This window comes from Canis aureus, chromosome 19 (genome assembly GCF_053574225.1).
Source record: "Canis aureus isolate CA01 chromosome 19, VMU_Caureus_v.1.0, whole genome shotgun sequence".
NCBI lineage: Eukaryota > Metazoa > Chordata > Mammalia > Carnivora > Canidae > Canis > Canis aureus.
The window spans coordinates 39,777,516-39,794,224 of NC_135629.1; the positions used below are offsets into that span (position 1 = coordinate 39,777,516).

Below are 16,709 nucleotides of genomic sequence, written 5' to 3' on the forward strand. Positions count from 1 at the left end.
TGAGTACTGGGTGTTATTCTGTATGTTGACAAATTGAACACCAATAAAAAATAAATTTATTGAAAAAAAAAGAGTGTATCTGTGAGACTCATCTGTAATGCTGTACGTAATAATTCATTCACTTCCTTTTTGTGTCACATTCAATTGTATGAATATACCATCCTGCTGTTGATGAACATATATTTTTTCCAGGTTGGTTTGCAACAATTATGAATAAAGTGATCACTAACATCTTATACATGTATTTTGCTGTTGGATTTATACCTATGAATAGATATGTTAGATCATCAGGTATATGTACATTCAACTTTAGTTAATAATGCCAAATACTTTTCCAAACTGGTTACCCCATTTCCTCTCCCACCAGCAGTGTATGAAAGTAACAGTTGTTCTACACCTTACCAGCAGTTTAGTATTGCCAAAGTTTTGAATTTTAGTCATTCCAGTGGCTGTGTTGTGGTATCTCATTGTGGTTTTAATTTGTATTTCCCTGCTGAATGAAATTAAATACCTTTCCAAACTTTTTTTTTTTAAGATTTTATTTATTTATTCATGAGAAACACAGAGAGAGAGAGGCAGAGACACAGGCAGAGGGAGAAGCAGGCTCTCCAAGGGAGCCGGATAAGGGACTCCATCCCCCGACCCAGGATCACGGCCTGAGCCAAAGGCAGACCTCAACCGCTGAGCCACCCAGGTGTCCCATCACCTTTCCAAATGTTTATGAGCCACTGGAATATGTTTTGTGAGGAGCCTAATCAAGCCTTCTGCTCGTTTCTATTGGAATATCTTATTTTTGATTTGTAATAGTTTAGATACTTTAAATACAAGTCCTTTGTGAAACATCTCTCTCGCCGTGACTTGCCTTTTTTCTCTCCTTCATGATGTCTTTTGAAAAGCAAAATTGAAAAGGTCAAGAAGAGTATTTTCCTATATCTCCTTCAAGGTACATTATGGTTTTACATTTCACATTTAGGTCTACCATCCATCTTAAAATGGTGTTTGGGACAAATGCTATGAGGTAGAGATCACAATTCATTGCTTTCGATATTGACACAATAACACTTACTCAATGTGCTATCATTTTTTATTCCAGGTGGTCCCGTATCATCTCTTGCAAAGGATATCATTTCCCCAGTGCACTGCAACTTTCACTTTTTTCATGTATCACTGATGATGATATACATGATGGTATGTTTCTGGCCCCTCTATTCTGTTTCATTTATTCTGTCTTTGCCCCAAAACCACAATGTCTTCATTTATAATAAGTCTTCATATCTGGTTGTATAAACCTTTCACTTTCTTGACTTCTTCATGATTGTGTTGGCTATTTGTTACCTTTTGCATTTTCAAACGAATGATGGAATCGGCTGTTCAATATCCATAGGAAAAAAAAGAAAAAACCTGATGGATTTTGTTGGGATTGTATTAAACAAAGATCAATCTGGGAAGAACTGACATCTTTATGACAGTAAGTCTGTCAATCTAAATATGGTATATGTTTCCACTTATTTAGATTTTCCTTAATTTCTATCAACAATGTTTTTGTAGCTTTTAATGTAGATGTCTTGCATTTTTTATTAGATTTACTTCTAGGCATTTGATGTTTGTGATACTATATAAATAACCTTATTTCTTTAATTCTTTTTCTAGTACTTAGTTGCAAATAGATATAAAATAATGTATATTTAATATATTGATATTGTACCCATCATATTTTTAAGTTCCCATATTTATCCCCAGAGTTTTTTTAACAGAAACTATTGGATGTTCATATACACAATCATGTACAAATGATAGTTTCAATCTTATCTCTCCATTCTTTACGTATCTTATTTTTCTTACCACACTAGCTGGTACTGCCAGTATAATGTTCAACATATACAATGATACCAAGTCTCCTTGTCTCATTTTCAGATCTCAATGAGAAATCTTTCAATATTTTATAAATGAATAATGGTATTTGCTATAGACTTTTTATTAGACATCCTTTACCAGATTAAGAAAAATCCCTTCTATTATTTTGCCTAGAGATTTTATCATGAAAGGGTACTGATTTATATTTGTTTTAAGAAAATGTTAAATGACTGCTGCACAAGAGCTCCCTTTCCAGAAAAGTGCACTCCCAAATTTACATATTCCTGGGTCATGGTAGGTTATACTTACTTCCATATCCACCTTAACAGTAGGCAACTGGATCAGAGCTCCATTTACATGGCATTGTCTCCCCTATCCCCATGCTCATATAGCAACATTTCCATTCTGTTATGTAATTTTTATACATTTATTTTTTTATTGGTGTTCAATTTGCCAACATATAGAATAACACTCAGAGCTCATCCCGTCAAGTGTCCACCTCAGTGCCCGTCACCCAGTCACCCCCACACACCCCCACCTCCCCTTCCACCACCCCTAGTTCATTTCCAGAGTTAGGAGTCTTTCATGTTCTGTCTCCCTTTCTGATACCTCCCACTCATTTTTTTCTCCTTTCCCCTTTATTCCCTTTCACTATTTTTTATATTCCCCAAATGAATGAGACCATATAATTTTTGTCCTTCTCCGACTGACTTATTTCACTCAGCATAATACCCTCCAGTTCCATCCACGTTGAAGCAAATGGTGGGTATTTGTCGTTTCTAATGGCTGAGTAATATTCCATTGTATACATAAACCACATCTTCTTTATCCATTCATCTTTGGCCACAGTAACTTCTTACAAGATACATCCATTCTGTTATATAATTTGAGATGGCTTCTAGTCCTGCTGAACTGCCAGCCTAGGCTGCCCAGATACCCATGGTATCAATTTTGGTTTTGTCAATACTCTGATTTTATGTGATTTCTCCCTAACTTAATTTTTCCTATGTATCTTGTTGATCTGAGTGCATGATTTTTTTTTAAAGATTTATTTATTTTAGAGATGGAGAGAGAGTGAAGGGGAGGGGCAAAGAGTGAGGGAGAAAGAATCTTAAGTAGATTCTGTGCTGAGCCCAGAGCCCAACACAGGGATCAATCCCACAACCCTGAGATCACAACCTGAGCTGAGTCCAATAGTCAGATGCTTAACCAACTGCGCCACCCAGGTGCCCCTGAGTGCATGATTTTGAAAAATGTTACATTTTTATGTTATGTTTATGTTACATTGTTATGTCAATAATACATAGATGTTATGGCAGAAATAACTATATACATCACAGAAGAGGCTAATAGTCAAGCCAAACTTCATTTGAGCATATTTACTGCCTTGTTTTAATTATAACCGATCACATCCAGTCAAACAGAAACACACAAATGAACTAATTACAATTCAATTCTATTCAAATGCAGCTAAGCATGGGTGGAAGATTATTTGATTATAAAATTAATCATTTAACATAGTATGTAAAAATTACGTTCTGAGGGCCAACATTGAGTTATTTAATTGTTGCTATTAGATTAGAACCAAAATAGCCTACATTTATGATAAACATAGATTAGGAAGGATTTTATAACAATATATCATAATGTGGTCAATTATGCTTTCAAAATGATTGTTTATAATCTAAGATTACACAATAAATGTATATAATACTACCCAAAATTATCACTAATTGTGTACTATATAGGTCCATACTTACCTTCACATTTTTCAAGAATCTGAACTGTTTCTCCTATTTCTAAGACCAACCCTTGAGGGACAGATCCTCGAAAGCTGCATATCACTAGGAAAACAAAGGTAAACACACCAATTAGCATTTTTAAATACTGAGACAAGGTCAGTGTCACAGAAAATAATTACTAATTTTTCTTAAATACATACTTTCCCTTCTTCACTAATTCATCTTTCAAATACATAAGCTCCCTTCAATTCAGTCTATATTTTGAATAGTAATATAAAGTAGCTCAGTATATTGAAGGACATTTTAGCAAAATTACCCCATACCACACATGTGTATAAAAATGCTTCTGTAAGCAGAGTCTTTCTTTCCCTCAGCATAACTTGTGTTCACCTGTCCTTTTGGGGCAAATATGCTTCAATTATTTTTTTTTCCTATGTACATATATATATAGATTTATTTATAAAACCGGCCCCCCACCCCTGTTTCAATTATTTAAAAAGAAATTAACACTGGAGGCTTCTTATCTAATATAAACAGTTTTATATTATATTTGATTATGATTATAAAGATGATTATACTTTGAGAAACAAAGTCCCCATAACAAAAATATAAACAAAAATTTTTGCATCCATGTTCATCAGGGATATTGGTCTGTAATCCACGAAGGCAAAAGAAACAAAAGCAAAAATGAACTATTGGGACTTCATCAAGATAAGAAGCTTTTGCACAGCAAAGGATACAGTCAACAAAACTAAAAGACAGCCTACAGAATGGGAGAAGATATTTGCAAATGACATATCAGATAAAGGGCTAGTTTCCAAGATCTATAAAGAACTTATTAAACTCAACACCAAAGAAACAAACAATCCAATCAAGAAATGGGCAAAAGACATGAAGAAAAATCTCACAGAGGAAGACATAGACATGGCCAACACGCACATGAGAAAATGCTCTGCATCACTTGCCATCAGGGAAATACAAATCAAAACCACAATGAGATACCACCTCATACCAGTGAGAATGGGGCAAATTAACAAGGCAGGAAACAACAAATGTTGGAGAGGATGCGGAGAAAAGGGAACCCTCTTACACTGTTGGAGGGAATGTGAACTGGTGCAGCCACTCTGGAAAACTGTGTGGAGGTTCCTCAAAGAGTTAAAAATAGACCTGCCCTACGACCCAGCAATTGCACTGTTGGGGATTTACCCCAAAGATACAAATGCAATGAAACGCCGGGACACCTGCACCCCGATGTTTCTAGCAGCAATGGCCACGATAGCCAAACTGTGGAAGGAGCCTCGGTGTCCAACGAAAGAGGAATGGATAAAGAAGATGTGGTTTATATATACAATGGAATATTACTCAGCTATTAGAAATGACAAATACCCACCATTTGCTTCAACGTGGATGGAACTGGAGGGTATTATGCTGAGTGAAATAAGTCAGTCGGAGAAGGACAAACATTATATGTTCTCATTCATTTGGGGAATATAAATAATAGTGAAAGGGAATATAAGGGAAGGGAGAAGAAATGTGTGGGAAATATCAGAAAGGGAGACAGAACGTAAAGACTGCTAACTCTGGGAAACGAACTAGGGGTGGTAGAAGGGGAGGAGGGCGGGGGGTGGGAGTGAATGGGTGACGGGCACTGGGGGTTATTCTGTATGTTAGTAAATAGAACACCAATAAAAAATAAATTAAAAAAATATATATATAAACAAAAATTAATGAAATAAACAGCAAATGTACAAGAGAAAATCTATAGTATCAATCAAAATTCCGTATTTATTGCAGCATTATTTACAATAGCCAAGGTATAGAAGCAACTCAACTGTCAATTCATAGATGAGTAAAGAATATGTAGTGTATATGTATATACATGCATGTATATATGTAGTATGTCTGTATATATACATACACACAATGGAATATTACTCAACCATAAAAAAGATTGAAATCTTGCCATTTGTAACAACATGGATGGATCCAAAGGGTATAATGCTAAATGAGATAAGTCAGTCCAGAAAGATAATGCCATATAATTTCAATCATATGTGGAATTTAGGAAACAAAACAAAGAAAGAAAAAAAAGATAAACAAAAAAGAAGAGACTCATGAATACAGAGAACTGCTGGTTGCCAAAGGGGAGGAGATGGATGGGAGATGGGTGAAAGAGGTGTAGGAGACTAAGAGTACACTTATCATGATGAGCATTGAGTAATGTATAGAATAGTTAAATCACTATATTGTATACCTGAAAATAACAGAACACTGTATATTATTATACTAGAATTAAAAATTGTTTTAAATTTCATCCCATGTCTTTTTTTTTAGGAAAATGATAATTTTATTTCAAAATTTATATAAGAATGCAAAGAAACAAGAATAGCCTTGTCAATCTTGAAGGACTTATACTACTATATACCAAGTCTTATAATCTAAAATCAGTTCTTTGAATGGCTAGTGTCAAAAAGACAAGAAATAACAAGTGCTGATGAGGATGTGGAGAAAAGGAAACTTTCACGCACTGTTGATGGGAATGTAAATCAGTCCAACCACTGCAGAAAACAGTATGAAGACTCCTAAAAAAAACTTAAAATAAAATGGGATGTGACTCAGTAATTCCACTACTAGGTATTTACCCAAGGAAAATAAGAATATTAATTAGAAAAGATCACCAATAAAAAATAAATTTAAAAAAAACTGGTAACTCTCCTAGCATAAAACAAAACAAAACAAAAAGATATATGCACTCCTTTGTTGACTGTAGCATTATCTACAATAGCCAAGGTACGGAAGCAACCTAAGTGTCCATCGATAGATGAATGGACAAAGATGATGTGGTGTGTGTGTAATGGAATATGATTTATAAAAAAGAATGAAATCTTCCCATTCATTACAATATGGATGGACCTAGAGGGTATTATGTTAAGTGAAATAAGTCAAAAAGAAAAAGACAGGGATCCCTGGGTGGCTCAGCGGTTTGGCGCCTGCCTTTGGCAGGGGCGTGATCCTGGAGTCTCGGGATCGAGTCCCATATCAGGCTCCCTGCGTAGAGCCTGCTTCTCTCTCTGCCTGTGTCTCTGCCTCTCTCTCTCTGTGTGTCTCTCATGAATAAATAAAATATTTTTTTTAAAAAAAGACAAATACCGTATTATTTATGTGTGGAATCTAAAAAATAAAATGGACCCAAAAAAGTAGAAACAGACCCATTAATACAGAGAACTAATAGCTGCCAGGGATTGGTGAAATAGGCAAAATGAGTGAAGGGGAGTGGAAGGTACATGCTTCTAGTTATGGAATAAGTCACATGGATGAAAGGTACAGTATTAAGAATGTTAGTCAATGATACTACAATAATGTCATATGGTGACAGATGGTTAACTATACTTGTGATGAGCATAGCATAACCTACAGAACTGTTGAATCACTATGTTGTTCACCTAAATTTAATGTAATAGTGTGTGTCAACTACATTTCAGTGAAAAAAGATGCAAAAAAAGTGATAAACCCCTCATCAGAGTAACTCAAAACAAATAATTTCTATAAGAACATTCATAGCAGCTTTATTCACAATAGCCCAGAAATGGAAACAACCCAACTGGCCATCAATAAGTATAGATAAAATATGCCATATTCAAAAATACAGTATCACTTAGCCATAAAAAAATAAAGATCCACTGATACAAGTAATACATTGGACAAATATCACAATCATTATGCTGAATAAAAAAAGTTAAATGCAAAAGTGTACATACTACATAGTTCTATTTACAAAAAGATCTAGAACAGGCTAAATTAATCTAAGATAAATAAAATCAAAATGATTAGGTAGCACAAAAAGAATATTCTGGAAAGACAGAAATAGTGTATGACAATGAGTTACATAAGTGTAGATTTTAGGCAAAACTGTACACCTAATTCAAAATATGGGAATTTTACCTCAAAATGGATCAAAGACAATATAAATGCTAAACTATAAAATTCTTAAAGAAAATATAAGAGTAAATCTTTATGACCTTAGTCAGTGCTTTCTCATATATGACACCAAAACTATAAACAAAAAAAGAAAGAATAAATTGAACTTCATTAGACTTAAAAACATTTGTGCTGCAAAGGATACCTTCAAGAAAATGAAAAAGAAAATCCAGGGAGGAATGTATGGGTAGCTCAGGGGTTAAGCATCTGCCTTCTGCTCAGGGCATGATCCCACAGGCAGGGATCAAGTCGTGCCCCCCCTCCCAACACTGGGCTCCCTGCAGGGGGCCTGCTTCTCCCTCTGCCTGTGTCTCTCTCATGAATAAATAAACAAAATCTTGGGGGATCCCTGGGTGGCTCAGCGGTTTGGCGCCTGCCTTCAGCCCAGGGCGTGATCCTGAAGACCTGGGATCGAGTCCCACATCGGGCTCTCTGCAGGGAGCCTGCTTCTCCCTCTGCCTGTGTCTCTGCTTCTCTCTCTGTATCTCTCATGAATAAATAAAATCTTTTAAAAAAAAAGGGGGGGGAAGAAAAGAAAACCCAGATAATGGTAGGAAATATTTGCAAATAATATATCTTACAAGGGATTTGCATCCAGAATATATAAAAGAACATTTACAATAAAAAATTAAAAATTGAAAAAGGATCAGAACAGGTATATCTCTAAGGAAGATATACAAGTAGCCAATAAAACATGAAAATGCGGGATCCCTGGGTGGCTCGGCAGTTTAGTGCCTGCCTTCAGCCCAGGATCCAGTCCTGCATCGAGCTCCCTGCATGGAGCCTGCTTCTCCCTCTGCCTGTGTCTCTGCCTCTCTCTCTCTCTCTCTCTCTGTCTCTCATGAATAAACAAATAAAATCTCTTAAAAGAATGAAAATGCTCCGATTCACTTATTTCACTCAAAATAATACCCACCAGTTCCACTCATATGTGGAATATAAGAAACAGTGCAGAGGATCCTAGGGGAAGGGAGGGAAAACTGAGAAGTCATCAAAGAGGGAGAAAAACCATGAGAGACTCTTAATTATAGCAAACAAACTGAAAGTTGCTGGAGGGGAGGTGGGTAGGGAGATGGGGTAATTGGGTGATGTGATGAGCACTGGGTATTATACGCAACTGAAGAATTAGTGAACACAACATCTGAAACTAATAATGTGCTATATGTGGCTAATTGAATTTGAATTAAAAAAGAAAAAAAACATGAAAATGTTCAACATCATTAGTCATTAGTGAAATGCTAATCAAAACCATGAGATGCCATTTCATACCCACTACAATGGCTATAATCAAAAAGACTGACAATAAAACTGAGGGATGTATTGCTGGTAGAAATGTAAAATAGTACAGCTGCTGTAGAAAATCGTTTGGCAGTTCCTCAAAAAGTTAAACATATAATTATCACATGATCCAGCATTTCCACTCCTACATATATACCCCAAGAGAACTGAAAACATTTACTCATACAAAAAGTTATCCACAAAGGATCATAACACAACTTGTAATAGACAAAAGTGGAAACAGACCATATATCCATCAAATAATTGACTGGATAAACAAAATGTGGTATATCCATACAATAGAATATGATCATGCATAAAAAGAAGGAAGTACTAATATATACTAGTGTATGGATGAACCTGAAAACCTATGCTAGGGCAGCCCAGGTGGCTCAGCAGTTTAGCACTGCCTTCAGCCCAGGGCATGACCATGGAGACCCGGGATCGAGTCCCACGTCAGGCTCCCTACATGGAGCCTGCTTCTCCCTCTGCCTGTGTCTCTGCCCCCCCCCCCTCTCTGTGAGTCTCTCAAAAAAAAAAAAAAAAACCCTACACTAAGTTAAAGCAACTGGACACAGGGACGCCTGGGTGGCTCAGCGGTTGAGCGTCTGCCTTCAGCTCAGGGTGTGATCCCAGTCTGGGGATAGAGAGTCCCATATCGGGCACCCTTGGAGAGTCTGCTTCTCCCTCTGCCTATATCTCTGTCTCTCTCTCTGTGTCTCTCATGAATAAATAAATAAAATCTTTTAAAAAAAAGAAACTAGACACAAAAAACCACATATTGCATGATTCCATTCATATGGAATGTCCAGAATAGGCAAATCCCATGGACATAGAAAGTAGGCTAGTAACCGTGATTTTCTTGGACAGGAGAGAAAAATGTGGAGTGATTGTCATTGGGTACAGGGATTCTTTATGGAGTGATGAAAATATTCTGGAATATGATAGTGATAACAGTTATTCAACCTTCTAAATACATTAAAACCACTGAATTATATACCCTTATTTTTTAAGGATTTTTATTTATTTGAGAGAAAGAGAGAAATGGAGAGAGAACACATAAGCGGGGGTGGGAGCAGAAACAAGACTCCCCACTGAGCAGAGAGCCCAATGCAGGGCTTGATCTCAGGACCCTGAGATCTGAGCCAAAGGCAGCCTCTCAACCAACTAAGCCACCCAGGCATCCCTGTATATCTTTTTTAAAAGGCAAAGAAATCCTAGAGGCTTCCCTTGATTTTTTGTTTTGTTTTGTTTTTTGTTTTTTGTTTTTTTTTGTTTTTTTTTTTTTTGCTTCCCTTGATTCATGAGTCAACATGTGTTACTGATCCTGCTCCGTTATATTCAAGAAGTCAATTCCAAGTCTGAAGTGACTGAACAAATGGAGTCAACACTAACTCAGTACCATGTGATGTGGAAGCTACTAAGATGTGTTATGACTGATGTAGTGAAAATATACACGGACAGAAAATAACTTGGACCAGTTTACAAAGCTTGTAAAAACATGTAAGATGTTTAAAATCTATGGTTATTCAATATTTGATTCATTAGCAAATACTCTGTAGAAATTATATGACTATTTCATGTGTTATTCTGCATCAGTCAACAAAGAACTTCATCTGCTCTCATGAACTTGATCAGCTTCACTTCTGTGAATTTTTATAAGAAACAGAAAGCAAGTATCCTGACTTGCTCAAGTGCACAGTAGCAAGATGACTTAGTAGTGCTCAAGTTTTATTGTAACTTTATCGCACTTCAAGCTGTGGCTGAAATTTTTGTGAAAACTTCCCTCATCCACTATTTTTTAAACATTTTATTTAAAAAAAAATCTCTAGGGCAGCCTCGGTGGCGCAGCGGTTTAGCACCGCCTACAGCCCGGGGTATGATCCTGGAGATTCGGGATCGAGTCCCACGTCAGGCTTCCTGCATGGAGCCTGCCTCTCCCTCTGCCTGTGTCTCTGCCTCTCTCTCACTCTCTCTGAATAAATAAATAAATAAATATTTTTTAAAAATAAATAAATAAATATAAATAAATAAATAAATTTTAAAAATCTCTACACCCAATGTGGTAGTTGAACTCACACCCCAAGATCAAGAGTCACATGCTCCACTGACTGAATCAGCCAGGTACCCCTTCCCTCATCCACTATTACTGTCAAATAATAAATGGTTTTGGAAATTAGTTTTTGATTCAGTCTTGATAAGGCTTCTTAATGAATGCAACTTAAAACTGCACTTATTTGTGAAGCATATCTATATTAAAGATATTCTGATGCCAACTCAAATCACAACTAATGTTAAACTGCTTTCCAAACTTCTCATACTTTCAAAAGTTAAAAAAAGAAACAATATCTCCACCATTCTAAACCAAATTTGGATTACACACACATTTTTGTACTCAAAATACAGTTCCTGTAGAGTTTTTTTAAACTTCAATGCAACTACAAAGGAAATTTCCATATTTCAAAATCCATATAATGGTCAACTGAGGAACTTCCACCTGACCATCAGTTGGAAGTACTCTAATCTGCAATGTAATAACATGCTAAATGGCAAATAACAAGAGAAGATGCTAAACAAATTCCATAAATGCCTTCCAAATGATGCATAGTCTCAAATTAAAACGTGTCTACAGACTGACATCAGTATTTGGCAATACTTGTCTGAAAAAGTATTTATAAAGATGAAAAATATAAAATCTCATTACAGGTCAGCATTAACAGATTAAGATTTGTGACTGATTTTGATTATAAGGAACATTAACACTAAAGACAATTAATCCAAAAAAAATTTTATTCTTATCATTAGAGATATATTACCAAAAACATTGTGCTCAATTATTTTTAAATTTCATCAATAAAAACTGTGTGGAAATTTATTTACTTTCTTATTGCCTAAGTATATCTACAAAACATACATCAATTTTGCCTTTGTAGGCTAACAAAGTTAAAAATATTTTACTATCTGGTCCTTTAGAGGAAAAATTTGTCAACTCCTAGTCTGAAACAAAAATAGTTCCAATGTGTTGTGTATTTGTAGTATTCTGAAAAGTAAAATATGTGACAAAAGTAACACCAAGTATAGGAGGGAGGAATTTATAGTGTGTTGTGTGTTCACTGACTGCCTCCACTTTACGGTCACAGAGTAGTTTTTTTCCTCTTCACTAGCATATTTTAAAACTACATAACACATTTTTTAAATATATATATATATTTATATTAGAGATAGGGAGTGCAAAGAGGGGGAGGAGCAAAGGGAGAGGGACAAGCAGACTCCACACTGAGTGCAGAGCCCAACACAGGGCTGGACCACAGGACCCTGAGATCATGACCTGAGCCAAAATCAAGTTCCACACTTAACAAACTGTTAAGGCGCCCCTACATAATACATTCTTCTTACAAGGAATTCACAAACCTTCCTATGAATTATCATTTTCCACTTGATAACTTCCCTATGAAGCAGGAAAGAAAGTATAAACAAAGAAAATTTCTTATGGGTACTGGAGTTTATTTCAAACATAAAAATATAAGAATGAAGGGCACTTGGGTAGCTCAGTGGGTTAAGCCTCCAACTCTTGATTTCAACTCAAGTCACAATCTCAAGGTTGTGGAGGCAGGGCAAGATGGTAGAAGAGTAGGGTCCCCAAGTCACCTGTCCCCACCAACTTACCTAGATAACTTTTAAATCATCCTAAAAATCTATGAATTTGGCCTGAGATTTAAAGAGAGAACAGCTAGAATGCTACAGTGAGAAGAGTTCAAGCTTCTATCAAGGTAGGAAGACAGAAAAAAATAAAGAAAAAAGCATCCAAGGGGGAGGGGCCCCCCGCGAGGAGCCCGGCTAAGGCCTGGCAGCAAGAACCCCCCGGACAGAAAAGCCCAGTCCCAGAAAAACAGAAAGTTTACCAATTGTCCTGGACAGAAAGGCGCTCGCAGGGAACTCAGGCAGGATCCCAGAAGGGGCAGGGATGCCCTCAGGCGCCCAGGGGCACTAACAGAGGAACTGTGCCCCGGGGGAGAGCACACTACACACCGCTGCCGAGCTCCCTAAAAGGCTGGTGCGCATCCAGCAGGACCTGGGAGCAACTCAGGCAGCAGCTCGGGCGGCAGCTCCACACAGAGGGGGCTGTGCCGCCCTGAGAGCATGATTTCAGCAATGCAGGCCCCGGACCAAGGGCGCTGGGGGACACTGCCCGAGATCTGCTCCCCACCCCCCCGGGACAGGTGGAGGCTGGGAGGACACAGGGCAGCAAGGACGCTCCTGCCGCTGTGCGGCCCCGAGCTGTGCATATCAGCGTCCCCTGCCCCTGGAGCATCCAGGCCCCTGCAGGCTGGGAGCTGCAGTAATTAACGCGGGAGCTGACTCTAGAGCTGGAGAGCTGGCCACCGCCACTGTTGTTCCTCCTGGTGTCACCTTGTACCTGGGACTGAGCAGGGGCTTCACAGGATAAACAGCTCCCATTGAGCCTTGCACCTGGCAGGGGGCTGGACAGCTCCCCCAGGTGCACACACCTGAGAATCAGCACAGCAGGCCCCTCCCCCAGAAGACCAGCTGGAAGGACAGGGGAAAAGCAACTTATTGACCAAGCAGCTCTGGAAAGTTCCAGGGGAAGTGGAGGGATTTACACTATATAGGATCAAAGGATACTCCCCCTTGTTTTTTGTTTTGTTTGTTCCCCACCCCTTTTTTTTTCTTTTTCTCTTTTTTCCAGTACAACTTGTTTTTGGACACTCTGCACTGAGCAAAATGACTAGAAGGAAAAATTCACCACAAAAGAAATCAGAAACAGTACTCTCTCCCACAGAGTTACAAATTTTGGATTACAATTCAAAGTCAGAAAGCCAATTCAGAAGCACAATTATAAAGCTACTGGTGGCTCTAGAAAAAAGCATAAAGGATTCAAGAGACTTCATGACTGTAGAATTTAGATCTAATCAGGCAGAAATTAAAAATCAATTAAATGAGATGCAATCCAAACTAGAGGTCCTAACAATGAGGGTTAAAGAGGTAGAAGAACGAGTGAGTGACACAGAAGACAAGTTGATGGCAAGGAAGTAAGCTGAGGAAAAAGAGAAAAACAGTTAAAAGATCATGAGGACAGGTTAAGGGAAATAAATGACAGCCAGCCTCAGAAGGAAAAATCTATGTTTAATTGTGGTTCCAGAGGGCGCCGAAAGAGACAGAGGGCGCCGAAAGAGACAGAGGGCGCCAAAAGAGACAGAGGACACCAAAAGAGACAGAGGACCAGAAAGTGTATTTGAACAAATCATAGCTGAGAACTTTTCTAACTTGGGAAGGGAAACAGGCATTCAGATCCAGGGGATAGAAAGATCCCCACCCCCAAAATCAATAAAAACCGCTCAACACCTCAACATTTAATAGTGAAATTTGCAAATTCCAAAGATGAAGAGAAGATCCTTAAAGAAGCAAGAGACAAGAGATCCCTAACCTTTATGGGGAGAAGTATTAGGTTAACAGCAGACCTCTCCACAGAGAGCTGGCAGGCCAGAGAGTGATGGCAGGATATATTCAGGGTCCTAAATGAGAAGAACATACAGCCAAGAATACTTTATCCAGCAAGGCTCTCATTCAGAATAGAAGGAGAAAAAAAAAAAAAAGAATAGAAGGAGAGATAAAGAGCTTTGAAGATAGGCAGAAACTGAAAGAATATGTGACCACCAAACCAGCTCTGCAAGAAATATTAAGGGGGGCTCTGTAAAAGAAAAAGTCCAAGGAAACAATTCACAAAATCAGGGACTGAATAGGTATCATGATGACACTAAATTCATCTTTCAATAGTAACTCAGAACGTGAATGGGCTTAATGATCCCATCAAAAGGCGAAGAGTTTCAGACTGGATAAAAAAGCAAGACCCATCTATTTGCTGTCTACAAAGACTCATTTTAGACGTAAGGACACCTACAGCCTGAAAATAAAAAATTGGAGAACAATTTACCATTCAAATGGTCCTCAAAAGAAAGCAGGGGTAGCCATCCTTTTATCAGATAAATTAAAGTTTATCCCAAAGACTGTAGTAAGAGATGAAAAGGGACATTATATCATAAAGGATCTATCCAACAAGAGGACCTAACAATCATGAATATTTATGCCCTGAATGTGGGATCTGCCAAATATTTAAATCAATTAATAACAAAAGTTAAGACATACTTAAATAATAACACACTTACTTGGTGACTCGAACACAGCACTTTCTATAATCGACAGATCTTCTAAGCACAACATCTCCAAAGAAACAAGAGCTTTAAATGATACACTGGACCAGATGGATTTCACAGATATTTACAGAACTTTACATCCAAACACAACTGAATACACATTCTTCTCAAGTGCCCATGGAACTTTCTTCAGAATAGACCACATACTGGGTCACAAATCAGGTCTTAACAGATACCAAAAGATTGGGATTGTACCCTGCATATTTTCAGACCATAATGCTTTGAAACTAGAACTAAATCACAAGAAGAAGTTTGGAAGGATTTCATACACGTGGAGGTAAAGGACCATCCTGCTAAAAGATAAAAGGGTCAACCAGGAAATCAGAGAAGAATTAAAAAGATTCATGGAAACTAATGAGAATGAAGATACAACCGTTCAAAATCTTTGGGATGCAGCAAAAGCAGTCCTAAGGGGGAAATACATCGCAATACAAGCATCCATTCAAAAACTGGAAAGAACTCAAATACAAAAGCTAACCTTACACATAAAGGAGCTAGAGAAAAAGCAGCAAATAGATCCTACACTCAACAGAAGAGAGTTAATTAAGATTCGAGCAGAACTCAACGAAATCGAGACCAGAAGAACTGTGGAACAGATCAACAGAACCAGGAGTTGGTTCTTTGAAAGAATTAATAAGATAGATAAACCATTAGCCAGCCTTATTAAAAAGAAGAGAGAGAAGACTCAAATTAATAAAATCATGAATGAGAAAGGAGAGATCACTACCAACACCAAGGAAATAAAGACGACTTTAAAAACATATTATGAACAGCTATACGCCAATAAATTAGGCAATCTAGAAGAAATGGACGCATTCCTGGAAAGCCACAAACTACCAAAACTGGAACAGGAAGAAATAGAAAACCTGAACAGGCTAATAACCAGGGAGGAAATTGAAGCAGTCATCAAAAACCTCCCAAGACTTTTTTATAAAAGGCCAGGGACAGATGGCTTCCCAGGGGAATTGTATCAAATGTTTAAAGAAGAAACCATGTCTATTCTACTAAAGCTGTTCGGAAAGACAGAAAGAGATGGAGTACTTCCAAACTCGTTCTATGAGGCCAGCATCACCTTAATTCCAAAACCAAAGACCCCACCAAAAAGGAGAATTATAGACCAATATCCCTGATGAACACAGATGCAAAAATTCTCAACAAGATACTAGCCAATAGGATCCAACAATACATTAAGAAGATTATTCACCAAAAAAAAAAAAAAAGAAGATTATTCACCATGACCAAGTGGGATTTATGATTCTCATCTTTTAGTGCAAGTGTTAAGTGCCATAAAAATTCAGCTTCAGCAACCAAACAAGGAAAGTGGTCACACTTACCTTAAAAACTGGCAGCCAAATGACCTATCAGATAAAGGGCTAGTATCCAAGATCTATAAAGAACTTACTAAACTCAACAGCAAAGAAACAAACAATCCAATTGTGAAATGGGCAAAAGACATGAACAAATTTTACAGAGGAAGACATAGACATGGCCAACATGCACATGAGAAAATGCTCTGCATCACTGGCCATCAGGGAAATACAAATCAAAACCACAATAAAATACCACCTCACACCAGTGAGAATGGGGAAAATTAACAAGGCAGGAAACAACAAATGATGGAGAG

General features: G+C 37.6%; 1 protein-coding gene across 13 annotated transcripts in view; it reads right to left on the bottom strand.

Annotated features, from left to right (window-relative positions):
* Positions 1 to 16,709, bottom strand: part of DOCK3 (dedicator of cytokinesis 3) — a 514,642-nt gene that overhangs the window by 432,963 nt on the left and 64,970 nt on the right. For 12 of the 13 annotated variants that reach the window (XM_077858742.1, XM_077858737.1, XM_077858736.1 and 9 more), the window contains one exon: positions 3,615 to 3,698. In XM_077858742.1, coding sequence (XP_077714868.1) covers positions 3,615 to 3,698 — 84 coding nt within the window. Of the gene's footprint in view, positions 1 to 3,614; positions 3,699 to 16,709 lie in introns of those variants that run through there. The other variant, XM_077858745.1, reaches the window with a different exon arrangement.